The sequence below is a fragment of the Pagrus major genome, chromosome 23 (genome assembly GCF_040436345.1).
Source record: "Pagrus major chromosome 23, Pma_NU_1.0".
Classification (NCBI taxonomy): Eukaryota; Metazoa; Chordata; class Actinopteri; order Spariformes; family Sparidae; genus Pagrus; species Pagrus major.
In genome coordinates this window covers 20,694,983-20,720,329 of record NC_133237.1, presented here as the reverse complement: position 1 = coordinate 20,720,329, position 25,347 = coordinate 20,694,983, and the positions used below count along the sequence as shown (strand labels likewise).

General features: G+C 40.2%; 3 protein-coding genes across 3 annotated transcripts; 2 read left to right on the top strand and 1 right to left on the bottom strand.

Annotated features, from left to right (window-relative positions):
- The first annotated feature begins 4,193 nt into the window (after window positions 1–4,193).
- ccdc43 (coiled-coil domain containing 43) lies at window positions 4,194–7,382 on the top strand. The gene is made up of 5 exons (XM_073494535.1): window positions 4,194–4,370; window positions 5,129–5,219; window positions 5,945–6,080; window positions 6,269–6,318; window positions 6,505–7,382. The coding sequence occupies exons 1-5, from the start codon at window positions 4,197–4,199 to the stop codon at window positions 6,690–6,692; spliced, it is 639 nt and encodes a 212-aa protein (XP_073350636.1). The 5' UTR covers window positions 4,194–4,196; the 3' UTR covers window positions 6,693–7,382.
- A 607-nt stretch (window positions 7,383–7,989) lies between these two features.
- Window positions 7,990–13,354, bottom strand: moto (minamoto). Its single transcript, XM_073494956.1, has 8 exons — window positions 13,290–13,354; window positions 12,899–13,007; window positions 12,148–12,314; window positions 11,922–12,026; window positions 10,203–11,721; window positions 9,453–9,587; window positions 8,743–8,920; window positions 7,990–8,665 (listed from the first exon to the last, which is right to left on the bottom strand). The coding sequence occupies exons 2-8, from the start codon at window positions 12,959–12,961 to the stop codon at window positions 8,475–8,477; spliced, it is 2,358 nt and encodes a 785-aa protein (XP_073351057.1). The 5' UTR covers window positions 12,962–13,007; window positions 13,290–13,354; the 3' UTR covers window positions 7,990–8,474.
- Window positions 13,355–14,812: 1,458 nt separating this feature from the next.
- Window positions 14,813–16,894, top strand: fzd2 (frizzled class receptor 2). The gene has a single exon (XM_073494466.1). It carries the CDS (start codon window positions 14,914–14,916, stop codon window positions 16,552–16,554), a length of 1,641 nt encoding a protein of 546 aa, XP_073350567.1. The 5' UTR covers window positions 14,813–14,913; the 3' UTR covers window positions 16,555–16,894.
- Window positions 16,895–25,347: the final 8,453 nt, after the last annotated feature.

Below are 25,347 nucleotides of genomic sequence, written 5' to 3'. Positions count from 1 at the left end.
TTGTAATTACCTTTCAAACAGATAACTCACATCATCCACTGTATACATTGAAATTATAAAACTTATGATTACAATAATAAATAATGACTTCAATAGTACTATCAGTTATATTAAATGAAATGTCACATTGCTGTAAAACTGCCAATTATTTGATTTCACTTAATTTCACTAATTATCTCACAAACTGTAACAGAGTCAACTGAGAAGTTGTGAATGAAGGTCTCTGCACTTCCACACGCCGAAGAACTCAACTAAAGCTGATTTAACTGGCTCATTCAAGATTATTCATAAAGATTCAAGATATTTATAAAGCCTTGAGGGGCTTTACAATCTGTACAGAATATTATTCAACAGAATTACCGGCATTTTGAACTTTCAGCATCGCTACAAGTCCAGCTACCATGTGATGAGGAAGCAAACCGCGGGAGAAGATGAGGAAATATGCCTGTTACACATGCTGTTTTTCATTGCTCTGCGCTGCCTGGTTGTTCTAAGCTCTGGTTATATTCTGTCACATTAACGTTGGGATAGAGGATATGTTGACAGAGAGAGGACATTGCACATTGAGACTGTAGGGCTTTTCTAAGGCTGGTGGCATTGGGACATGAAGACAAGTGTGTATTTGTGTGTGTGTGTGTGTGTGCGCGAGTGTATAGAAGGAGAGGGTTGCCTGTGGAGCGGAGCATGTGGATGCCCACCCACTCAGCAGCCTCGCGGCCCTCGTCATTTCGCATCAATCCACAGCCCCTCAATATAAATAGGACAGGGGTCCTAAAGCTATGCAGTACTAAGAGACGCAATGGCATTATGCATCGACCCTGGACCCCTCAGCCAGAAATATGACTACAGCAGCCTGTTGTAATGGCAGATTCCCTCTAACTTGCACACCACTGAGTTAACAGGGAAGTATTTTGGCAGTTAGTACACATGAAATCAATGTAACTTACAATTCTCTACTCTCTACAATAAGACGAGGCAAGTAAGCGCCTACGGACATCAATGAAACGGCAACTTTGGAATCAGAGCTGCACGATATTGGATTTTTGCCAATATTCAATATCTTCCAACTCATTTTAGCCAATATATGCACATATTTTTTCCCACCTAATGGCAGAGAAAATCTAGTCTCTCTTGTAGCATATGGCCTGAAAATAATATCACAGTATTTTTGGGCTATATCGCAATACACAATATATATTTAAATATTTTGAAATCTCATCAAAAGCACATCATAAATGCCAGGACTGAGCAACAAAATCAAATTTCACATGATTTTTGAGCAAATACTTCAATATCAATGTTGCGACAATTAGGGAAGTTCAGCAAATTACATCATTTTACTACAAAGAAGCCTTTAAAACCAGAACAAGACAACATTTATGCCACATCATGATAAAACAAAATCCAAAATTTAAGAAGACAAATAGTCTCATATCATGATAAGAATATAATATGGATATGTTGTCCAGCCCTAGACGGCGTGCCGATATTATCATGTATCCCTGTCAGGACTTACCTCCAATTTAAAATTTGAAACAAGTAAAATGTTTGTCCAAGAGTTTATTGCTCCTTTTTGGTTTCATGTGCTGCTGTCGGAGCTGTCGCACACGGTCAGCACCTTCTTTACAGCAGCTTCATTTCCACTGCAAGACACTCACGGCCATCGGCACCTGAAACATCAAGCAAAGCACGGGTTAGTTGAAAAAAATAAGGGTACATTTTGTCATTATTACTCAATTCATTAATGTATAATATACAGCTGGGACACAGAGACCGTCTGTTTGGTCCAATTTAAAACATCTGCCGAACACTATTAGCGTGAAAGCACAAAAGCAGAAAGTAATGAGCATGATGCACCAACTTTTCAGTCTGGTTTCACAATAGTTTAAGGGTGTTTGATGAAAGTTAGTTTAAATTTCGCCCGTGGAGAGTACAAAGTGAGCTAGATACGGGAGCAAATGTATCTGAGCTGTAAGGAATTGAAGGTGGTGCACTAAAATAGAGAGTACAGTTCCACACGGTAGCCTCCCTGTGGCGTCACAGAAGCTTCACACTTCATTACTGCAAGGCCAGAGACGTGTGAAGCCATTATGTAGGAGCTGTAGGACGGGGTGTGTGTGTGCGCAAGTGGGCACGTGTGTGTGTTTGCTGAGGGTATAGGAAGTGTTTGTGGGGGGTACCTAATAACCCCCCCTTGCTCAAAGTGCTTTCTGGAAGCAGGATCAAGCTATTGACATGGAAACATTGTTTAATATATTCAAACAGCTGGGAGGTGTTGTCTGCTGTCCCAGTGTCAAATGAAAGAGGACGAACAAACAGCTGGCAGGGCATTTTCTTGCTCCACGGCTCTGCTTACAACTATACTTTAACAAACGGAGTCTAGTACACGTGCATGGAGCAATTTGCAATGAATCATGTACTAAATAAGCTCCAAACTACTGCCATGCACCTAAATCCAAGAGTCAGCTGTATCCTCTGACTCTGCCATGACAGGAGCAAACAAATCTGTGTCCTCTACTTCCACCCAGAGGCCAAAAGCAGAATGTCACACTTCTTTATTCTATTCACATCTGTATTTCATCTGTTCCTCCATTTGCTCAGGCAAAACATCAGTAATGCAAAATTTAGAGGTAAATCTAAAACAAAATGTGACTTATACTTGTGTCTCACTCAACCTCAGTAATAATGCATTACAACAACCAGCTCAAAGGTTTACGATCATAAAAAAATTAACCATCGAAGAATTCTTTCATTCATTTTTTTTTTCTGTATTTTGTTTCGTTGTGATAATGACAATATTCTGCCAAAGTCTGTTTGACGGCCAGCTGCCCACTGAATTCAAACAGAATAGCTGGTTATTTTTTAAATCAGCATTTCAATTATACCAGTCTACTGGCATGCCTACGAGGGAGTGCACGACTACTTCTGTAAACTGTGGAACAATCGAACATTAATTTTCAATCAAGAACTTCAGGATTTGTGGCAGTCTCCCAGGGCATTTACTGTATGTGACTGCCAACGCTGAGCATTTAGCACTGATTGAAAATTTGGCTGCAGAAATTAATTCAACAAGCCAGTCTAGCAGCATGACGGAGTTATCACAGCCACTTTTATTCAAATGGCAATGACAAGACCTGTGTTCCTGAACTGCAAGCTGTAATTAGCTTGTATGTGCAACTAATGAACTTTAGTTCTCAGATTAACCCTGCAGGGGCAATGTGGGTAGATGTGGTGATTTGGTATGAGGGAGCAGTGATCACAGAAGACAGGGAGGGGACAAATGGAGGATGGATGGATGAAGGGAGGGATGGATGGATCGTGCATACAAGAATTTTTGTTTAGTAGTTCCACATTTACATTAATGTGTTAGCATTTTCTTCTTTAGCAGCGCCTGCCAATAATTACATCACCGACTTATCATACAAATCTTATTGCACATTTCTTATCTCAATGACATATCTATGTGAACTTGATCATTTTTACTGCCCCCAATATTCTGTGTGTGTTGATATGTACTTTTTTGTTAACAGAGCCTGAGAGTCCATTTTATTTTGTGTTTTTCTTTTCATGTTTTATGTATTTAGGATATTTCAATATGCTTTTTCTTATTACAATCAAATGTCTAGATTCTTAAGAATTAAAAGAGTACATTGCTTCTTGAAAGAGTGTAGCCTACTTGCATCAATATGCTATAATACTATCATATCATTATCTTACTGTAATGGCATAAAATGGTCTTAAAATGGCAATAATATCATTCAGGCAACTTTTCTGGGACAATATTTCGTCCAAAAAAAGAAGTTATCATGACAGGCCTTATAACACCTTTTGTTTTGCAGTCGAAGAAGATTAACTCATAGTGACTGTACTCTTAATGAGAGATACACATTTTTTGTTTCAGTGTTTTGAGTGAGTTAAGAGCTTGAAGTTATAAGGAAAAAAAAGGTGTGTTGCATAAATAAGTAAACTGATGCAATCATTAGAAATAAATGATTCAGAGATGGCAACGATTAAAACAGTTTTGTTTTTTGTTTTGTTAAATATTTTTATATGACTGCCAACATGATTCAGTTACCTGAAACTCGTCGATAGTAGGTTTAAACTGAACGAAGTGCTGAATCCGTTTTTCCCCATCTTTTTGGACAGGCAATGAAAAAGGACAGCCGTGCGCTTCCGAAAGACCCCAAAGGGCCAAGATGGCTGCGCCCGTGACAGACGCCGGGGAGTTTGAAAGCTGGCTAAATGATCGTCTAGACTCGTTAGAAGTGGACCGTGAGGTGTATGGGGCGTACATTTTAGGGGTCCTACAAGAAGAGGAGAGTGACGAGGAGAAAGAAGATGCGCTTCAAGGAATTTTATCCGCATTTCTGGTGAATATCTAAAGCGGCATGTCCCGCTCAGCCACCCGAGGCTGTGCTTTCTCATGTGTTGCTGTCTGTCTTGTCGGCACGGGTGGTACCAAGTGACAGTGCTGATGTCAGCTGTCATTTAAGGAAGGTTTTATCGACGTTAAACGCAGCAGTATTTCTTTAACTACAGTCCAGACGCAGGCAGTGATATTTAATTAAAAATCTGCAACTTGTAGTTTACTGTGGTCTTGATTAGCGCTGGCAGACATCAGGCAACATATGACTCAATGCCTAATCATGAATAAAATTCTTGTGTTTTCACAAATTCCACTAAGAAAGAAAAAGCTAATCCAAGGTGCTGTGTGGTACAGATACGTGTTGCCAGTTGGTAAACCATTTGTATATTTAGAACAAGATGCCATGAGGAGCTCTGGCAGACTGTCAGTACACCAGCTGTTATTAGCTTAACAGGGAATAACAGTTACTGCTCACAGAACTCACATAATACATCAACTGTTTATGTGCTGTTTTTATATCCTTGTACAATTTGGCAGTCATGCTGACTGCCTCTATCAGCTGGTAGACAAAACATATTGGATCACTATATGCGTCATGTACTGGCTGTGGATGAATCCAGTGGGTGCTGTTGTCATCTGTACAGCACCTCACTATGCCCCATTTAATAATAACAGGTCACGTTGATGCAAGAGCATTGTTTACCTGGTTGTTGAGTATATAAAATGAGCTGTTATTAATTAGTACTTGTGCTTTGTGTGCAGGATGAGGACACCATGGAAGATGTCTGCAAACAGATCATCAAGCAATGGACAGATTATCGCAGCCGATTAGCAGCCAAAAAAGATGACGATGGTATTTGTGCAACTTTGATTTATCCACATTCATAATCTCATTGAAATGTATATTATTTTCTCAAGAGACCTTGCCAGTAAAAAATCCAAATTCAGCTACTCTTAGAAATATTAATCAGAAAGGTTGGCAGTACCATACATGTATATTTCAACCTTTAATCTATGAAAAGAGCTAAATTAAACACCTTGCAGTCAAAACTTGCACAAAAGATATAAAGACATAAGAATTCATTTAAGCATTTTGAAAGGCAGCAGTCCAAAATCAAGCATGCAGTCTTGTTAACTCATTTAATTCTTGAGTAAACAGCAAAGACAGCTTGCTACTGAGTCAGTCCTCTATACCAGTTAAACATACAGAGGCATTCGCTCTCATTTGCTTTGAGTTGGGAACAGAGTGCAAGACGCTTTTCTCACTTGGAGAGATTAACATTTCCTGTAAAAAATAAACAAAAACAGTTCCTGAGACTTAAGAAAGTTTTGTGTGAACTGAAGAAGTGTTAATTCTGGAAAGTACTAGTGTTATTACTGGAAACAGGTTGTTTACTGTGCACTTAACCATAAGGGTCTGTATACTTTCTGGAGCCTCTAGCTCAGATCGGTACCCTCATGGCTCCTACTCTTAATCTACATTCATATTGACAGTGAAAAGCAGGTACTTTTATTGCAAGTGCTAAATGTGATGCTTTATTTACTGTTTGGCTGTGTTCTGTCATACCTTCTCTGTAGCTGAGGTCCAGGCCATCGCAAGTATGATAGAAAAACAAGCTCAAATTGTGGTGAAACACAAGGAGGTATCTGAGGAGTCGAAGAAAAGGAAAGAGGCCCTGCTCGCTCAGTACGCTAACGTAACAGACGAAGAGGAATATCCTTGATTTTGCAAATTGTTATGCTAGACTAGTCCATGTTTCTTTGACCATGCACACTGACTGTCCATGAATATTTTCATGAGAAGAAAGCAAATATTTTAAGTTGTCTCATCCAGTGATTGTTTCCTTCAGACACATTCAGTCATATATCTCAAGATGTCAGGTCTTTCCTTAACTAAAGCACTGAAGCTGAAGAAGAGGAGCCAACACATATCCCTACTGGAAAAGAGAAATGTATCCTTTTTAGCGCTCTTTATGATCAGACGCTGTTTAAAATCACATGGAATTCAGTGTTAATGTAATAGTTGCATAACCCTGACTGCTCCTATCATTTACACCTCCATAGTGGTAATATGTAGGAATGATAAATTAGCACAGTACTTTTGCTTTCATCCAGCTGTCCTTTACTGAGAGTGTCAGCCCTGTTTAAGAACACCAACGTGGAAGAGGTGCTAAACAGACAAAAGCAAAAGCGAGACCAAGCTCGTGAAGATGCTCAGAAGAAAAAGGAAACGGACAAGATGCAGCGGGAGAAGGACAAACTGGCCAAACAAGACAGAAAAGAGAAGGAGAAGAAGCGTACACAAAAAGGTGAACGCAAAAGATAAAACCAAGAGACAGGACACTTTATATGTGATAGGATTTTGCTACAAGACAAAAATGAACAACATCCATTGCCTCTTTTTAGCTAAACCTCATTGGCACCTTCAGTATGTTAACATGTCTTCATCAGACTCTCCTTGTTAATTACTTTCTACAACTCTTCATGTATGTAACGAACATCGCACTGGATGTTGCCCACGTCCAAAATCAATTTTTTTCTTGTATGCTGATATGATCAGAAAGATTTTGTCTAGGAATAAAATTGCAAATCTTTATATAATGGTGATTGTGATTGAGTCAGTTTTATGTTGCTGATCAGAAAGTATTGACATTTAATCTGCCATTTTGTCGCCGTTTCAGCTTTGACATTTACCCCTGAATGATCATATTATACACCTGAAACACAATTGGATTGATCATGGTAAAGAAACTCAGTCCATTGAGTTTCTTTTATTTTCCTCTGTGCCAATATCTTGCAAATGCCTTTCATTTTCTGCACAACCTCCAAGTAAAGGCAAGCAAGTGTTCATTTCATACTTGTTTTAATTTTACTGTCCATGCATTTTGTCTGAGTATAAAATCAAAGGAGTGGTTGCTATATTATACCTCACATATATCATGTACCATAATTTGAATGGTCATAATGAGGTTCATCATCTCTTTAAATTCATTAAAAAAAAAAACATTTTCAGCCATTTTGATTGCTTTATTTTAACAAGAAAAAAACACAACATGAACATTTAAATGACAGGAAATGGAACAACTATTCAGAGTACTACAGACTGATGCTTCTAGAGAACTGTTGCTTGACCGTCCGTTACAAAAATGGATCGCAACTTTGGTTCCTGAATGACAAACTGTCTCACTGATGATAATAGTATAACACTGTCTGAAAATAATGTGGAAAATGGGATTAATACATATAATTTAATTAAAACAACAAACATTTGCAGATTAACAGTTTTCTGATTACAATTTTGTAACAACAGAAGAAGAAATTAAAAGATTCAGATTAATTGGAACATTTCAGGAAATATTTTATAATTTAGCATGTGCATATTAAACTACTGATACACAAAATCGACTAAACTGCAATCAGAATTACTTTTTAATTAAGCAATGTTACATTTCACTGATGGTAATGATATGTGCTAATCTTTGTTTCTAATGGAAAATGTGATTAATACATTTAAATCTAAAACACTGAACTTTTTTTCAGAAGCTTGAGTATCTTTGGCAGAGTTCAAACTTAACCAAATTACAGATGGATACAACTTTTACAAACAAAAAACTGAAGCAACAGAAATTAATTGGAACATTTTATTAAATATTTTAATATTTAGCATGTTTATTTTAAACGACTGCCCTTATGATTCAATTGTTGGTTGAGAGTACCTAGAACTAAGGTTCCATGACGTTCCAATAAATAAGTAAAACAATGAAGAATTCACTGAAATCTTCCTCATAAATAGTGTCTTTAAATACAACGGTGATGGAGCAAGATTCACGTTAATTTGGAACTGACACTAATTAAATGAGATGAAGATAAAGATGCAGCAGGATACATTACATTTAAAAAATCCAGCCATCATCAAGCTTCAAGTTGCTCATCTCATACTCTGGAGTGATCACTATGTTGCTGGTAAAATGTCACTGTAGACTTGCAGGTAACATTTGCTTTGTATGTCACCCTGGTGCCTATGGGGAATTTATAATCAGGGCATGAACTGGAGTGGAATGTTTTTAATTTAATCAAGACTTTAAACTCATGCTTGGTACCTATTAAATCATAACTTAAAACAGTATCCCTCAAATGGAGCGGGGCTCCTCTCTGTGCCAGTGGCCTCCCTGTTAACATGGTGGTCCTGCTTCTTGACAGGTTTCAGTAGTGTCATCTGGAGACCACACCATAGGGCTGTGCGGAGATTCCTTGTGGTAGCAGCGAGGTCCTTCAGTGCAATGACCAACAACAGGGTGTCTATGAAACAGAAGCAAGTTAGGACAGGCAGCATTTAGGAAAGAGGAACATATGCCGACCATTGCGAAATAATTTACCTCTGTCCTCTGTGAAGTTAGCTCTTTGCCGTTGGTGTTTGGAGATGTTGGCAATCTCCTCCTTACGTCTGGCCTGGGTGATGCTTATAGCCATATGATGCCTGTTCAGGGCAGTTTGGATGTTGATATGGAGGGGCATGTTTTGCAGATACGCCATTCTATCCAGAAGGCTTGCCACCTGCAATGCACAAACATAGTGCACCCTTATATTGCTCTCTCAATCTGTATATTTTATGTGTTACTACAACATTGTAGTAGAAATATTTACTTTTTCTATCCATGTGTTGTTGTTTTTTTTACAATTCACTTAATGCGCCGCATCAAGGGCGATTCACCATATAACATGTTAAAATAATGTCAAATCGTTATTAAAAAATGAGTTGAACTTTTAAGTGAACTAAAATTTACGACCAAAGACAACACAAAGCTTGGGCATGTTGGTCTACAGATTAATTGGTGGTATTTTTGGAAAAATTCTGGAAGACCCAGGTCAATGCTATACTTTGTATCTAAGAATATTCATGGTCCAAACTAAGAAAAATTAAACAAACCTCCAGGACACTGCATTGAAAATAAGTAGTTGTCTCTGGATAGAACTAATAGGTGTGCAAAAGAAAGCCGCAAATATCACCTTCACAGAATAACTAGGCTGCTATGACCAAATTCATCTGTAGATGGCAGTATGGAAGCAATTAAGTCAGGGGTCTCACCTTTCCTTGTTCTTTCATCTGATTAACAATGAGGTGGTCGACTCCTGTTGGGTTCGGTGGAGTTCTGGGTAGGTAATGGTTGGTCACAGCTGCAGTTCTTCTACCAGAAAATGACTTGTTAAGGACGACCTCTGTCTATAATAGAGAACAAGTGAGAACATGATAATTGAACACTTGCACAACAGTAAAAAAAAAACAAACATTGTTGTTCTTGTTGGTTTTGTCAAATTCAGGTTAATAGACAACCCCATAGTCAAAAAAAAGTATATAATAATTATAATCATGTAAATAATTACAATTTGCAGTGCTCATTTGAACATAAATGTGGTGATAAAACATTTGCATCACTTCCAGGCAAAGGGATCAGACTTTATCTTAACTAAATTCACATTTACTTACTGGTTAAGGCCTTAAAGACACTGGCAATCAGTTACATAGTAGCGATATAAATTTTTTCTATATACGCGAGTGTGTCTGTGTGTTCGAAAAAGACATTTAAAAATCATTATTCAAACCACTAAAAAAGTGGAACCAAAATATTGAGTAAATACCAATAAATTAAAGTAGCAGACCCAGAACCAGTCCTTTATAGATATGCTTGACAGCTGACTAGCTCCATATTAAGAAATAACTCAAGAATATGATGCTTTTGTTGACAATGACTTCAATAAAGCAAAATCTAGATAGCCAATACTATTCCATCAACTAGACATCCTCTAACTGGACGCATAATCAGATTTGGAAGCATACCCTCTTTCTCTCCTTCTCCAAACACTTCCACTGCTCATAGCACTCGTCCAGGTAGAAGTAAAGCTGCATCACAGGTGTTCCGTCATTCATCGCCATTGAAGTTGTCATGGCAGAGGCCATGCCATGATAAGTGTTCTCTCCTCTGTGGGTCATCATGTCACTGACAAATGAGTTGAAAGCTGCAGACTCATTGACTGACATCATATCACCCATATCCATGCCAGGAACACCACTTCCATGAGGTAATGTTGATCTCGAGCTGAAGTTAGAGGAGTTGATGGGCATGCTGGAGTGCGATCGGGGGTCATTCACAGGATACATGAGAGGCATGAGCTGCTGTGTATTCCCTGCACAGACCACACTGTTTTCTCCATAAAATCTCTGACATTGCATGCTGCCCAAGTGGTCAAAGTATGGACTTTGTGAGAGGGCCTGTCTCTTATCACCCCCTCTCATGCTGGAGTTGGTTAGGGGTCTTGCAGAAAAGCCTTCTCCCAGAAAGCCAGACATTTGCATCCCCATCTTTTCCTTCTGCATATGTGGCCTAATCTTGTTCTGTATCTGGTCCTGCTGGATGTGATGCTTTGAATACTGGTTTATGCTCATGTTAATGGGGAGGGCAGTGTTCTGTCTGTGCATGGTCGTCTTGTTTTGGTACTGGTTTGGGAGGTTGAAAAGTCCAGGGGATGGCTTTTGTTGCTGGAAGTACTCTGGGTTTTGAGAGCTCAAACCAGGTAGATCTTGAAAAGCATCATGCTTACATGTTTGGTTGCTCACTCCTCCATTTCTGCCCATTTGCACTGTCCCAAGTTCTTCCATCAGCTGTTTGGGAGTGTGCATTGCAGGAGCACTTTGTGTTGACACTGCAGGACTGGTGATTTTCCATTGTTGAACCATGCTGTCTTCATGGTGCATTCCCACTGTGTGCCTTTGCAAGTTTGGCAAGTCTCCACGACATAAGCTATCATGCTCACCAGCCATGAACGACTGAAAACTGCTGACCAGTTGGGTAGTGTCTCGAGGCACATACTGCTCATTCCTGATCGGCTTCGCATTGCTCTGGACGTAGTCGTCTTCACAATAAGGATGACAGACTGGGCTGTTCACTTCGCTTTGAGATCTGAAGACATCACTGATGTCAGGGAAATTATTCAAAGGCTGACTATTCCCTCTGCCTTTATCAGCTGACATGTGGTCATATTTGCTTTGCTGTATATGTGGCAAGTAGGTGTTTCCTATCTTAGGTATTGGTAGACCTGGTGGCAGTTTCTGTGGACGGAGGTGATAGTTGTCTCTGTCTCCATTAGTCAAATTAAAAAGCCATTGTTGACTGGTAGCAGGGCCATTAGGGCCAACATCTTCGTCTGACGGTCCCTGTGCTTTACTAACAGCTTCACGGGATACATAGTTCGGAGAAAAGGTAGGGTTACGTTGCTTTTTATCCTCTGATGGAAAATACTGCAGCAGTTCTTCTCTCAATGTCTTTGGAGACCAGACAGGATTACATAAAGGCAGGCCCCTGAAAGAAAAAATAAGGACTTCATTTAATGTTAGGAAATATGCAACTACAAATCTAAAAGATTGTTTTAATGAACATAAATATTAAAAATTCTATACATTTCATTGTTCAACTTTGTGGTTTAACAGCCTGAAATCACACAATGCATCCTGCAATATATAACCAACCCTGCAGTATGAAAATACTAAAACTTGACATACCCTTCACTGTAGTAGCTGTCCTGTGAATCTGCTTCATCCAAGATATTTGACACTAGGCCCTGCAGATCAGTCTCCCCATCACAATCAGCTTTATCAGTGGGTTTCCTTCAAGGAAAAGAAAACACGTCCCTTAAGTTGCACCTTTCTCTTCAAAAACATTTAAATAACATGATGACTAACGATGAATAACCACACACTAATCCTTAACATAGTTAAAACTGAATACCTGCTTTTACTGCTGCTCTGGGCACAATTCATAAGGCCATTGGGATCATCATGAGCATTGTGAGACCAGGGCATGTAGGATGCTGTGTCCTGTTCCTGCAGTGACACATTTGCAGTGGAGAAAGGCAACGTGCGAACACTGTTCCCACCAGCTACATTTACATTGGCCTGAAAGACAGAGAAGCCAGTGTTAATTATTCAATCAACCAACCAAAGAAAAAAGGTGACTTTATTCAGATTGATTACGACACTTAACCATACTGCTAAAAAGGAATGTAAAAACAAAAATGCGATAATTAAAACTGAAATTATCAGTTCATTAATTGCTAATAATGAATCAGCAAGTACGTTGATAATAAAAGATAACAAATTACTTTTCATGATTTGCTACAGTTTTATGTTTCATTTCGTTGGTAATGTAATATTTGGGGGGAAAGGGGGGTTTGATTGTGAAAATGTTCACAGGTCATATGATTAATGAAAGAAAACAATGACTGATTTTCTCAGCTTCAGCGATAATAATAAAAGAAATTTCACAAGTGCGTTACTGCTACAAATTCATAAAAAGTTATATTAAACAAAAGGGGGGTTGTTCTGTCCTGGGTTATAACTTAATGGGTTATGGGAGACGAGCAATTTTGATACATGTTTCAATAGTTTTCCACCATTAATTGCCGTATCATAACCTTTAACACAGGTCTACAGGTGCTGGTAATATGGGTAATATGCCATGTCATGTAAAATTAGCTTACCTGACGCTGATATGTGGGAAAGCCTGAATTTGCCAGTGTGCTCTGATGCCCGTCAAATGCCATTCTGAACTCCGTTGAACTTGGCCTTTTTCTTTACTCCATCATGAGTCTGGCAAAACACAACGTACTCAATGTTAGCATCTGATATACACTTACATGACACCGTTTTTTGATCTCTTAAGAGTCAACTGTGCGAAGCTAACTGTTCATTCCGTGTTAGCAAATCAGCTAGCTAATTTAGCAGGTAAGGTTAGCTAGCAAACTGACATGCGGCCTCAGTTAACTTGGACTAAACTTTCGCCCAAGTTAAAAACTGCTTCCTTGCCGGTCAAACTTGGCTAATTTTGCCTTAACAAACCGAGTTATCTGAGTAAAAAAAACAAAAACATACCTCAGTCGGTTACGTGACGGGAGTTCAACAGTTTTCTTCACTGTCGGTAACCCCAACTGCTCTCGTGCCCCTCCGGCTGGACCGCACTGTAGTTCAATATTGCCCTCGCGATTGGCTGAGCCCTGCGGAAATGTTGTTTTTCGTCCAATAGCATTAAAGCAGGAGATTCAAGGGCATAGCAACATCTGCGGCCACACCCCCTCCACACAGGCCGCGGCGTAGTGGCATTACGACACAGGTGCCACCCGGTGTGTATGCAAATATGTGTTATTATATTATTATTATTATTTTAATTTATATTATTATTATTATTATTATTATTATTATTAATATTATTATTATTATTTACTTTCTTTCTTGCCCATCATCTTTTTTTTTCTTCATTGAGTTTTCCATTGCATTGTAATAATTTCATTATTTTTGAGTATGTTGTATAGTTTTATTCAGCTCAGTTATGTTTAGCTTTCTCAGATCAGATGTCTTTCTGCAAAGCACATTTTACCAATTTATTTACTTACGCTTACTTTGCTGATTGGCTAATTGATCGCGCTGTAATGTGGAAAATGAACATTACATGGACAGTGAGTGCACTGAGTCTTTCTCCTCCTCTTGAAAGTCTGGCTGGGCCACGCAAATCCAGCTGTGGAGTCAAGTGTGACAACGTTAGCAAATAGACGACCAGTGCGCAAGCGACTTTGCCTTCAAAATAAAAGCATACACTTTGCCAACGAATATGATGCTATATTTAATTTCGGTATGTATTGTGTAATTTTAATACAACATGAATTATATACATTAATTGACATTATTATTACTATTATTAGGCATTAAAACTAAAATAATCAAGTTTGGGTGTGTCTAAGTTTTAGTTTCCAATGCGTTTATACCCATGAACTATTAAGAGCTCAGGCTCTTGATGAAATAATAAACAGGCCTGAATACTAGTCGTTTATTATATTTATAATATTGTAATTTTATAGCCTATTCCAGTAATTGTGCCACTCTGGAACATGATAAAACAATTAGACGTTCATGTTTGTCAATTAAGATATTATTTTGAAAGCTAGTACGTACGTTTCTGCTACAAAATCATATAAAGGTAAAGTTATATCAAACAAAAAGGGATTAAAAAGAGCTTGTTCTATCTGATTGTAACTTAATGGGTTATGGGTGACATGGGTACCTATTAACTATTAAGAGCTCAGGCTCTTGATTAAAAAAATAAACAGGCCTAAAAACTAGTCGTTTATTATATTTATAATATTATAATTTTATAGCCTATTACATTTTTTGTGCTATTCTGGTACCTTGGCGAAACAATTACACACGTTCATGTTGGTCAATTAGGTTTGTTATTTTGAAAGCTACACACCGGAAGTTGCATTTGTCATTGTGGCTGCCTTGACAATGAGGGAATCGGAGTTGTCGAAAAGAAAAAAGTCAGCCAGCAGTTTCAAAGCGGAGGCCAGGCACCAAGAGAGCAGCTTTCTTGTCTTGCCTGCCAGACTTTTTACATACGACAAGTTACTCCCATTCAAGAACTGCTCGCAGAACTGATGATACAAACTAAAGACATTTACAGCAATTTTATCGGCCTAAAGTTGTTGTCTTAAACTTGGGGAAAATGAGTTTTTGCAAGACGTGGTGTGTTGCACTCCTGCTGCCTCTGCTGATATCAGCCCAGTACCAAGGGGACAACGGAATAGTCGTCCCGGAGCACGGATTTTGTCAGCCGATTTCAATCCCCCTGTGCACGGACATAGCCTACAACCAGACCATCATGCCAAACTTAGTGGGCCACTACAACCAGGAGGACGCAGGGCTCGAGGTGCACCAGTTTTATCCTCTTGTAAAGGTACAGTGTTCGCCGGAGTTGAAATTCTTCCTGTGCTCCATGTATGCGCCCGTGTGCACGGTTTTGGAGAAGGCCATTCCTCCGTGCAGGTCCATCTGTGAGAGAGCCAAGCAGGGCTGCGAGGCTCTCATGAACAAGTTTGGCTTTCAGTGGCCGGAGCGACTGCGCTGCGAGAACTTCCCCGTGCTGGGAGACGAGCATCAGATCTGTGTGGGCCAAAACGATTCCTCCGCCGCCACCGTCCCACCCATCATTCATGTCCCGGGGACCCAAGATCCCCCCATGGTCCCCACGCATGAGAGGCCTTTCCGTTGTCCGCCTGTTCTCAAAGTACCCCCATATTTGAATTATAAGTTTTTAGATGAGAATGATTGTGCTGCTCCCTGTGAGCCAACCAGGAGCGGTGGGAACATGTTCTTCAGTGACAAAGAGATCCATTTCTCCCGCATATGGATTCTGGTCTGGTCTGTGCTTTGTTGTGCATCTACATTATTCACTGTAACCACCTATTTAGTGGACATGCAGCGCTTTAGATACCCTGAGCGCCCTATCATCTTCCTGTCTGGCTGCTACACTATGGTCTCCATAGCCTACATAGCTGGCTACTTCCTGGGGGACAAAGTGGTGTGCAATGAGAGCTTCACCCCCGATGGCTATAAAACCATCGTCCAAGGTACCAAAAAGGAAGGTTGCACCATCCTCTTCATGATGCTCTACTTCTTCAGCATGGCCAGCTCCATCTGGTGGGTCATCCTGTCTCTCACCTGGTTCCTGGCCGCAGGTATGAAGTGGGGCCATGAGGCTATCGAGGCCAACTCTCAGTATTTTCACCTGGCAGCCTGGGCGGTGCCGGCCATCAAGACCATCAGCATCCTGGCCATCGGGCAGATCGAGGGCGATGTGCTAAGTGGCGTCTGCTTCGTCAGTCTCAGCAACCTGGACCCCCTCAGAGGCTTTGTGTTGGCCCCTCTCTTCATCTATCTCTTCATCGGTACCTCTTTCCTGCTGGCTGGCTTTGTGTCGCTGTTCCGAATCCGCACCATCATGAAGCACGACGGCACCAAGACAGAGAAGCTGGAGCGACTCATGGTGCGGATCGGGGTGTTCAGCGTGCTCTACACTGTGCCCGCCACCATTGTTATAGCCTGCTTCTTCTACGAGCAGGCCTTCCGATCCCACTGGGAGCGCAGCTGGGTGAGCCATAACTGCAGGGGCCTGGCCATCCCCTGCCCTTTGCAGACCGGGCCCCGCATGACCCCAGACTTCACTGTCTACATGATCAAGTATCTGATGACACTGATAGTGGGTATCACCTCTGGTTTCTGGATCTGGTCTGGAAAGACTCTACACTCCTGGCATAAGTTCTACACAAGGCTGACGAATGGCAAACACGGAGAGACCACTGTGTAGAGTAATGTTGCTGGGACTAATTGTGTATTATTACCTGTTTCTCATGTGATAGGTAAGTAGCACAGTGAGTAGCTATAGGTTCTCACAGCATTCGTACTCGCCTCAGCCTTATAGCCACACATGCATGCCAAACTGAGGGTCAGGGTTTGACAAAAGGGCAAGCTGTATAAACAAGGACTGAACCTGACTGTCTGAACAAATAACAAGCATGGCTACGGACGCCATGTGCTGAAATGCTCTCCTCCCCCTCTCTGGCTCTCTTCTTAGAGCCACGATAAACTCAAAGGAGTGATGATCCCGCAGCCAAGAACATAGAGAGAGGGGACACGAGCAGTAGGAGAATGGCAGTATATTATCTCTGTAAACATTTCATAAATGAAATTGTAAATAGTATTTGTAAAAACATGAAATTTTTATATTTGTATTTAAAGAAAGTAAATACTTCTCATCATCTGCCAGTGTACCTGCTTTACTTTCGCACTGTAAAAATGCCACATCCTGTAGATCTAGTCATGTTCATTATTTGTTATTTGCTGGTTATAAATTCCGTGTTTTCTATGGATTAAAAGAATGTCTCCATTTCAGTCTGTTGGGTGATATCCAAGAAGATTTTTCAGTCTAGCTCACTGCACTTTGACTCCTCTTTAACCAAAAACATGTGCTGAGACTGAGCTCAGACTCAGATATCATCAAGTGTTTGATTTACTCAAGAGGAAAGTGATTATTGAGTATTTTTCTTTTTTTGCCCTTCCTTATGTTCAGTATTCTTTTATGATTAAATAATGTTTTGATAACTAGTTATTTTCTTTGATAAAGGAACAGCCATGTTGTTTTTTCACGGGGGTTGAGGGCTGTGTCACACCTGAACATCTGTTGCCTCAGACTGGCAGGCAACAGTAAAAGATTATTGGAATGCTTAATGGAAATTAGCTTCTCACACAAGTATGTAGCCATCTGGTAAATACCGCAGTGAGTTTGAACTGAAACTGTCAATTAAACACACTTCTCCTGTTAAACTCTTATCACCCAAATTGTCAATGTATTATGAAACATTTCACATCTGCGTGTCTCGCGTCTGAGAAACCGGTGCCAACCTGTAAGAATGCGACAGAGGCCTCCCTCACACGTGTACACCAACATCGCCTTCAAGTGCTAAACAAAACAGGGAACCTTTTTTTTTTTTCGCCTGTTGTTAGAGAGGGCTGGGTTAAATCAACAGGAATCATCTGGCAAGAAAAGTTGTGCTGTTGCATAGGTGTGAAAATGTTCCTGCCTGCCTGTTGGGTGAAGGGAAAACAAGGGTGTTCAGCTTTGCTCTAGTGTTACTCCTCTGGAGCCACCGTGCTCGGTGCCAAGTTGGAATCCCCCAAGCCATGAGCGGCTGAAATTGAACCTTTCTCTGCAGTGATGTCATGAAGTAGATGGGTGTGTTGGAGAAAGCTGATCCTCTTGCCTCAGAGCAGAGGCTCTGGGCTAACAGCAGGCTGTTTGAGAGTTGCACGCACATACGGAACAATAGTGTGTGTGTGTGCTTTTGTATTGTTGCTGCAAAGGTTTAGATCAGGGCTGCAAGATATATAAAGTTCATAGGGGCACAGAATACAGACACAAAATAGGCCACGGACCCCCATTTGATAAGATTATGTCCTAAGAAATTTGCTGTTAGATGTTTTGTTACAGATAGTGTGTGAACCACATGACCAAAAAAAGTCATAAATACTGTTACTGTCAGAGGTGGAAGAAGTACTCAGATCTTGTACTTCCTGTAAGTAAAATTGGCTGTACTGGTACAAGTCATGCATTTAAATGTTTTTCTTAAGTAAAAGTATTAGCATCAAAATATACTGAAAGTGCCAAAGGTAAAATGTACTCTTCAAGTAGAATGGTATATTACAGAATAATGTTATTAATACTTTATAACAATGTTTCCTTCACCATCTTCCAGTACACATTTGTATACTTTTTATACAGTTAGGTTAATAAATAAAGTAAAAAAGAGAAAGCGTGGGAGAGTGGATATTGGCTTTGGTGATGACAGAGGGACTTGTTTATTGCTCATCTTGGGCTCGTATGAAATAATAGGTCATATTATCGAGTCTGTGTTCGAGGTAAATCTTGTAAATCATCTTTTGTTTGATCTCTGATTGTAAAAGTCGGTTTTTCCACATCACAAAATGCGTTCCATTTTCAGTTTTATTCAGTTATTTTATTCAATTCAGTTAGTCAGTTTTGTCAACCCTTTAAGTCAAAAATATATTTTTTCTCTCAACCTCTTCCCCAAAAAAGGTTTCAAAATTGGACACCTAAAAAACGCATGTGTGTGGTTTGCTTCTTGTTTGCTTCTCGCCAGCAACTAGTCCTGCTGAAGGATTATTATAATTATAATTATAATTATTGTTATTGTAAATATTGATGCATTAATGAGTTCATGGGATTAATGTTAAAGCTGGTTAAGGTGTGTTAACTTTATATAGTTTGTCTGCTCACTAGTTTGTGAATTACTCCTCAATACATTTTTATTTTAATCTATAATAGTACATCAACACTTATTTGTTGATTATATTACACATTATATTATACACTGTATTATTAAACTAACTCTACAAAGTAAGGGTGCTATTTGTAAGAGAAGCAGCCCACCCATCCTACAAACCCAGTGTCAGTTTTTGACGAGTTGGGAATGAGACTCAAAAATCCACTTCTCCCACAAATAGCACTATTAAGTACAGTACTTGAAGAAAGGTACTTTCCACCTCTGGTTATTGTGTTACAGATGGACAGAATTATAGTGAAATAAATCTTCCCCGTTTTGATTGGACCCTACTCTGCGAACCACTGGGATTACAGTAGTGTAATTACTGACAGAGCATACTGCAGAGCCTTACTATAAATGGACCTCTCTTATGTCTCATGACCTGTTGGACAAGTTGATGTTTGTCTTTCTTGTATCCTTATCTGGGGATGAATAAAGAAGGGTTGTAATAACAGACAGGTAAGAGTGATTAAAGGTAGAAACAGACACTCTGAGGGGGGAAAAAACATAAATCTACCATCTTACACCCCCTCTGCCTCCACCCTCCTTCCCTCTCTCTGCTCAGATGAATGGGGGGAATGCGAGTGAGTCAGTGGAGCGGTGCTGGGCCTTTGCCTAGTGACAGACAGTCTCCTGTGTGCTGCTCACTTCAAAGCACCGCTGAAACCTGACTAGCTCCTTGTAAACAGTGCCGCCTGGCCCGAAGGCCCACTTCCTGCGCTTAACTCAACTTAATGGCTGGCTTGTTTGGCTTTGCGCTGAAGCAGAGAAACGAATGAAGAGTGAGAGAATGAAGACAAGCGGCATGGGGCGGGGTGTTGGTGGTAAAGAGAGTGAGATTGTTTTAGGGTTTATGGGAGGAGGGGCTTTGGAGAGCATGATGGAAAATTCTGTATTATTTGGTTGCTTTTGTCTTTCTCCAGGGGAAAACAACAAAGACAGGGAGAAATGAGGAGAGACGTGGCTGTGATTTTGTGAATATTTCAACTAAATCTTTGGATCACAGGCAAAAAGCTGAACGGAATCAGATGTCTGTGCATTTAACTTATGCCAGGAAAAAAAAAAAAGCTCTTCACACAGTAATTTTCTCAGTAAATCTTGATGAGTATGTTGCACGACTCATCTGGGGGAGTTTTATGTAGACCAGGTGGACCTGACCTTCTCTATACATGCAGAGAACTGTTTGAAAATGTAAAACATTCAGGTTTATTTAAAAACACTGTGACAAACCTACTTTATCCAACTTCATATTAACTGTACAGGAGGTGGTTGCTATCAGAGGAGATTATGTGCTCTTTAAAGTTGGTGCCCAGTTTTTCAGTGGCAGCCGTCTCTCATGTTGTTGATCTCAGATCTTAAATCTTGCGTGCAGCCATTTCCTGCTTGCTTGAAGGCAAGAAGGGACAAGCCACGGATCGGGGGTAAGACAGGAAGAATGCTCCTGGAGTTGATATTATGATGTCGCTCTTATTGGAAGAAGGACTTGGCATGTCAGAAAAGGATTGTGTTGTTAGTCACAAGCGCTGGCTTTCCCTCTGGTACTGTGGAGCAATTGTTCATGTTTGTGCAAAAAAAAACAGTGACTTTTTTTCACTGTATAATAACAATATCGGGCCTATAAAGGGGCTTACAAACAGACAAAAGAAATCAGGGTTGGGGAAAAGAAAAAAATGGAGGCAAAAAGGGGGAAAAAACTACCCAGACATGTAGTAAGACTGTTTCTAATCAAATCTTGGCGCACACTCAAGAAGAACTCATGCTCCGAAGGCTAACACTAGATTAGTTGCAGTCATACATTATCCTAACCATAGGAGAGCAGCTGAGACTTTCCAGAGCACATACAGAACTATATCTATCTGTCTTGCTCTCCCTTGAAATCTCTGCAGGAAGTGCAATATGTTCTTTCTCCTTCTATCGTTGCTTTCAGAGGCGACCACTGTGAGTGGGATGGAGCGTAACAAGTTGGCAGGAGACTGAAGGTTTTAAATGTGCATTTCAGTTTCTGACTTTGATTCAGGGCCTCCAGCCATAAATACTGGTTCTGACAGTCACCATGAGGAGGTGTCCTGCTTTTCTTCATTTATCTTGTGTCCACTCAAATAATTTCTTTAACCTGACGTTGCCACACTCCTGAGACATATTTTTCACTTAAATAAGTATATGATGAATGCAAGAAAACTTTCAACTATTTCATTAAAACATAAGAACATATAAAGGTACTGATCCTCAGCAACAATGGCTGTTTTTGCTATTAAATAAAAACATCCTTTAGCAAAAACTGATTCTCCATAAAATATGCCTGAAGGATTTTATAGGTTTTAATATAACTGCTATAATTTGTCCTCGTGGTCTCTTTCAGGTTTGCATCATGCCTTACAAGATATCCAGCTGTTCTTAAATCACTAAACACAGCCTCTTATACCTTACTGCCTAAATAAACAGATCATAATGTGTGCTATCTGTGCAGCAGAGGTAAATATTGTAGAAATTGTGGAGATCAGTTCCTCCAAACAAGCCTCCTAACTTCTTGGTGGCTCATTTTCATGCCTCATACACACCCTTTGTCTGGGTTTTTATAAGTGCACAGACCTCTCAGGAGCTCTGACAAGAAAACAAACGCATCGGACTCATCGAGAATGACTTTGCGATGTTAGGGGAGTTTGTTTTGCCTCTGTCCTCCGGGGTGAGGGTGTGCTGTATGTTATCAGGGTAGAAAATGAGGGAGTGCCTCAGAACCTTTCCAGCTGCTGAGCAGAGAGGTGCTGACAGCTGCGTGACATATATTTTGGGAGCCTGCAGCACGCATGGGATAATAATGGGCTTGATTGGGAGGAGTGTGTGTGGATGGAAGGGAATGGTTAATGTGCATCCAGACACCACAGTGTGTATACAACCATGCCACTCTCATAAACTTTCGGGGTGATGGCAGAAGGAGGCATGAAGTGTCTGGTGTTTTAAGCTACTGTGTTATGTCATTGTTTTCTATTTTTTTCTTTTTTTTCCCCGTTTTATTAGTTTGCAGATTTTTAGCTGAGCAGCCATACAGACTAGACAAGTCTTTAAAATATGATTATCAGGGTATATTATCATCCAAAATCCCTGCACAAGAGTTTGGCATAACAATGTCTGTCGTTCAGACACATGAAGCTACTAAGATGGATCACCTCTTAGAGAATACACTGATAGCCCAAAGCATTCTGTTTGATGTGTCATGTTTCATCATGTCTTGTAATGAATCCAGAGTGTCTTGTCCACAGCTGAGTCTGTGCTTCAACAATGATTTAAACATATTCTGTCATATTTTGACTTATATGCACAGATAAAGGCACCTTTTGAAACAGTTGGACCTGCAGCCTGACCAGTCTTCTCACCTCCTTTACAGTGTTGTTGTGAAATACTGAGTTGTTAAATGTTATTTTGGCTTATGAACAAAGCCTTTTCTGATCCAAACAGCCAGTGGGTGGAAGTAAGAGATAATAAAAATGATATATAATTTCTTGACGTAACAACAACAAGGGATACTTGTTCTGATGAAGCAGTTATCTAAGCCAAACAATTCGACAGCTGTGGGAGTAATCACTGAGCTTTTAATTGATGAGTCAATCGACCTCCTGTAGATATGTTACAAGGCAGTAAAATCATTCTTATTGGCCCATTAATGCAATATCACAGCACTCTGAGCACCTGCATCTGCAGGTAAACACAACGCGTTGAAACGAACGAAGTGGCTTTAATCCAGTCTGTGGCTATAGATACTCTCCCGTGGGCCCCAGAAGGGCCTCAGGCTTCGACGATGACTTATTGAGTCGGCTCCTCTCTGGCGAGCACCGGCCCCCCTGTTTTAATGGAGGCGCTCTTAACAGCTCTTTCTGAGGAATTTACAGCCCTGGCCCCGTCCCACTCCAGTCCAGGAGAGGGAAGGCAGGGAGGGAAGCACACTGCGGCCTTGTCCCAACAGAGAGAGCAGTGGAAATGTACAGCTTCAGGCAAGGTGGCAGCAGAGCTCCTGTGTGAGCGTGTGTGTGTGTGTGCCCATCTGTCTCTCTATATCTGCGTGTGTGTGTCTGTGTGTTCACTTGGCTGTATGTGCTTCTGAGCTTGTGTTCATGTGTGTAAATCTAAGTGAAGGAGTGAGTGGTTATAGGAGGGCTCCAGCTCTGTAGGTTTTCTCTGTAATTTCACTCTCTGCGCAGCGTAATCGCTTCCATGTGGGCCCTCACCAACAACAGAGTGGTGGAGGGCCTCATTGCAAAGGTGGGAGTTGAACACAGAGACACATACTGGCTCACAAATGCTCTCTCTCATGGAGAAGGACTGCCAAGCCTGTACACTAATGTAACAGAAGGCAAGAAGATTACCTTTTTTTAAAGATTTGCTGATTATTAAAAAGTATATCTGACTGGGTGTTATCAATATTTTGAAGGAGATGAATTTAGAAAACAGAAACAGAAATACTGTTTGTAACTGTTTTGCCATTTGCTTATCAAACCACAGTGTCATGTCCCAGGCTTGCAAAAAAAGATAAGCTCTTGTGACTCCAATCTCTCAATTTGTGAAATTGCAGGAAGTCCAGCATGGCTATTTTATGCTCATTTGTAATTTCCCTCACAAGTCTTGTGGCTTGTCTTGCATCCTGTGTATTTGTGTGGCGGCTCCTGCCACACATGTTGAACTGACGCCCTGTATGGCCCTGGAGAGGAGCAAGGGGCCAGACAGTCACGGTCAATGTGTGAAACCAGCAGAGCGAAAAACAACAGGACCTTTTGCACAACAGGGTCAGCATTTAAAGACACCTCTACAGAACTCATTTGCTATGTCAGCCAGAGGGAAGAGGAATATTAGGAGGAACAAGAAATGCTGACAGGAGAGATGGTGTTTTAAGAAATATGTGCACATTAGAAAAAGTAAAGACAACTGTTGTCTGAATGAGATCTGAACTGAGACTGAATTCTAACATTCCAAACATTTCATGCAATGATCTAAATCTGTAGTTCATATCGTTATCTTTGTAGTTATGGTGAACAACACCCCCTGCTGTTTAAGCTCATACACTGCTACAATACACACTTGAGATGAAACGTCCCCTTAACAATAAACTACGCAGTTATTTGGTCTCCTGTTAGTTGTGATCCATGTATAAATACTGGATGAGTTTGAATTCGACACATTTCCCAAAAGAGGGACCTTTGCAGAAACTCATCCACTTCTGTGGGAATAGTGAGTGGTGGTATGGCCCAGCAAGCCACACAGCAGCCTTGGCCTCTCAGTATTACAGCCAGAGGCAATTTATGACTGTTTGTCCTGCCAGCCTGGGAGCTGCTGTGGGAGAAGTCAGGGGTCACTGGTCAGCTCAAGTGTTACATTTTTCACGGCACCTTGAAAGCCTCATAATATTCTCACTGAAAAGTTGCATGTGTGTGAGTTTTATAAAGTAAGCAAGAGGAGGCGAGTAGAAAATCTAATTGGTGCAGTGGGTGGTAGAAGAAGTACACAGGGGATACATACATGTACAAGCCATGCATTATTAGTACAAGTACAAGAGTATTGGCAACTAAATATGCTTAAGTCCCCATAGTAAAAATATGAATTATGCAGATTGGTCCATTTCAAACTCATTTCTATCATAGCATCGGATTATACAGTAATTATTAGTGCATAGATAAGCAAGCATCACTTTAACCACATAGCTGGTAAAGGTAGAGCTGACTTTAATTATCTGACATACTGCTGGGTAGCTCTTGAATTATCCCCTTGCGTTCAGTTAAGTCTTATCTTAATCTGAAATACTGCACCATAAATTATTTGTTTCTTTTTTAAGTGCAAACACATTATTTATATAAACTATACAGACAAGATAAACATATATCTTTATTGCTGCAGGTAAGGGGACAAATGCAAGACCAGTAATGGAATACAAGTTTACTAAAATGATATACTTACTCTATTGCTTAAATATTTCCATTCCATGCCATCTTTTACTTCTACTCTCACTATTCTTACTTGTCACAGGAAAATAATATTTTATGTTTTACTCCACTACAATTACTTGACAGTTTTACAGATGTTACTTTGCACATTTTCTGCATACTAAACATACAAAGAGCTTATAAATTATCATGTTCTCTTGTGTTTCTCCATCCAGGAAAACTATCACGCACATGAAATCCTCAATGTTGAGTCAAAACAGCCCAGAATGTGAACTGGTGACAGTATTTCACCCTAAAGTTTCTTGAAAGATAGAAACATTAGAGAAAAGAAAA

Coding starts and splice junctions, on each gene's coding strand:
- fzd2 (XM_073494466.1), top strand. CDS start 14,914: ATGAGTTTTTGCAAGACGTGGTGTGTTGCACTCCTGCTGCCTCTGCTG.
- moto (XM_073494956.1), bottom strand. CDS start 12,961: ATGGCATTTGACGGGCATCAGAGCACACTGGCAAATTCAGGCTTTCCC. Junction 12,315..12,898: donor TTCCCACATATCAGCGTCAG/GTAAGCTAATTT, acceptor TCTGTCTTTCAG/GCCAATGTAAATGTAGCTGG. Junction 12,027..12,147: donor CAGAGCAGCAGTAAAAGCAG/GTATTCAGTTTT, acceptor TTTTCCTTGAAG/GAAACCCACTGATAAAGCTG.
- ccdc43 (XM_073494535.1), top strand. CDS start 4,197: ATGGCTGCGCCCGTGACAGACGCCGGGGAGTTTGAAAGCTGGCTAAAT. Junction 4,371..5,128: donor GAATTTTATCCGCATTTCTG/GTGAATATCTAA, acceptor CTTTGTGTGCAG/GATGAGGACACCATGGAAGA. Junction 6,081..6,268: donor AACGTAACAGACGAAGAGGA/ATATCCTTGATT, acceptor TAACTAAAGCAC/TGAAGCTGAAGAAGAGGAGC.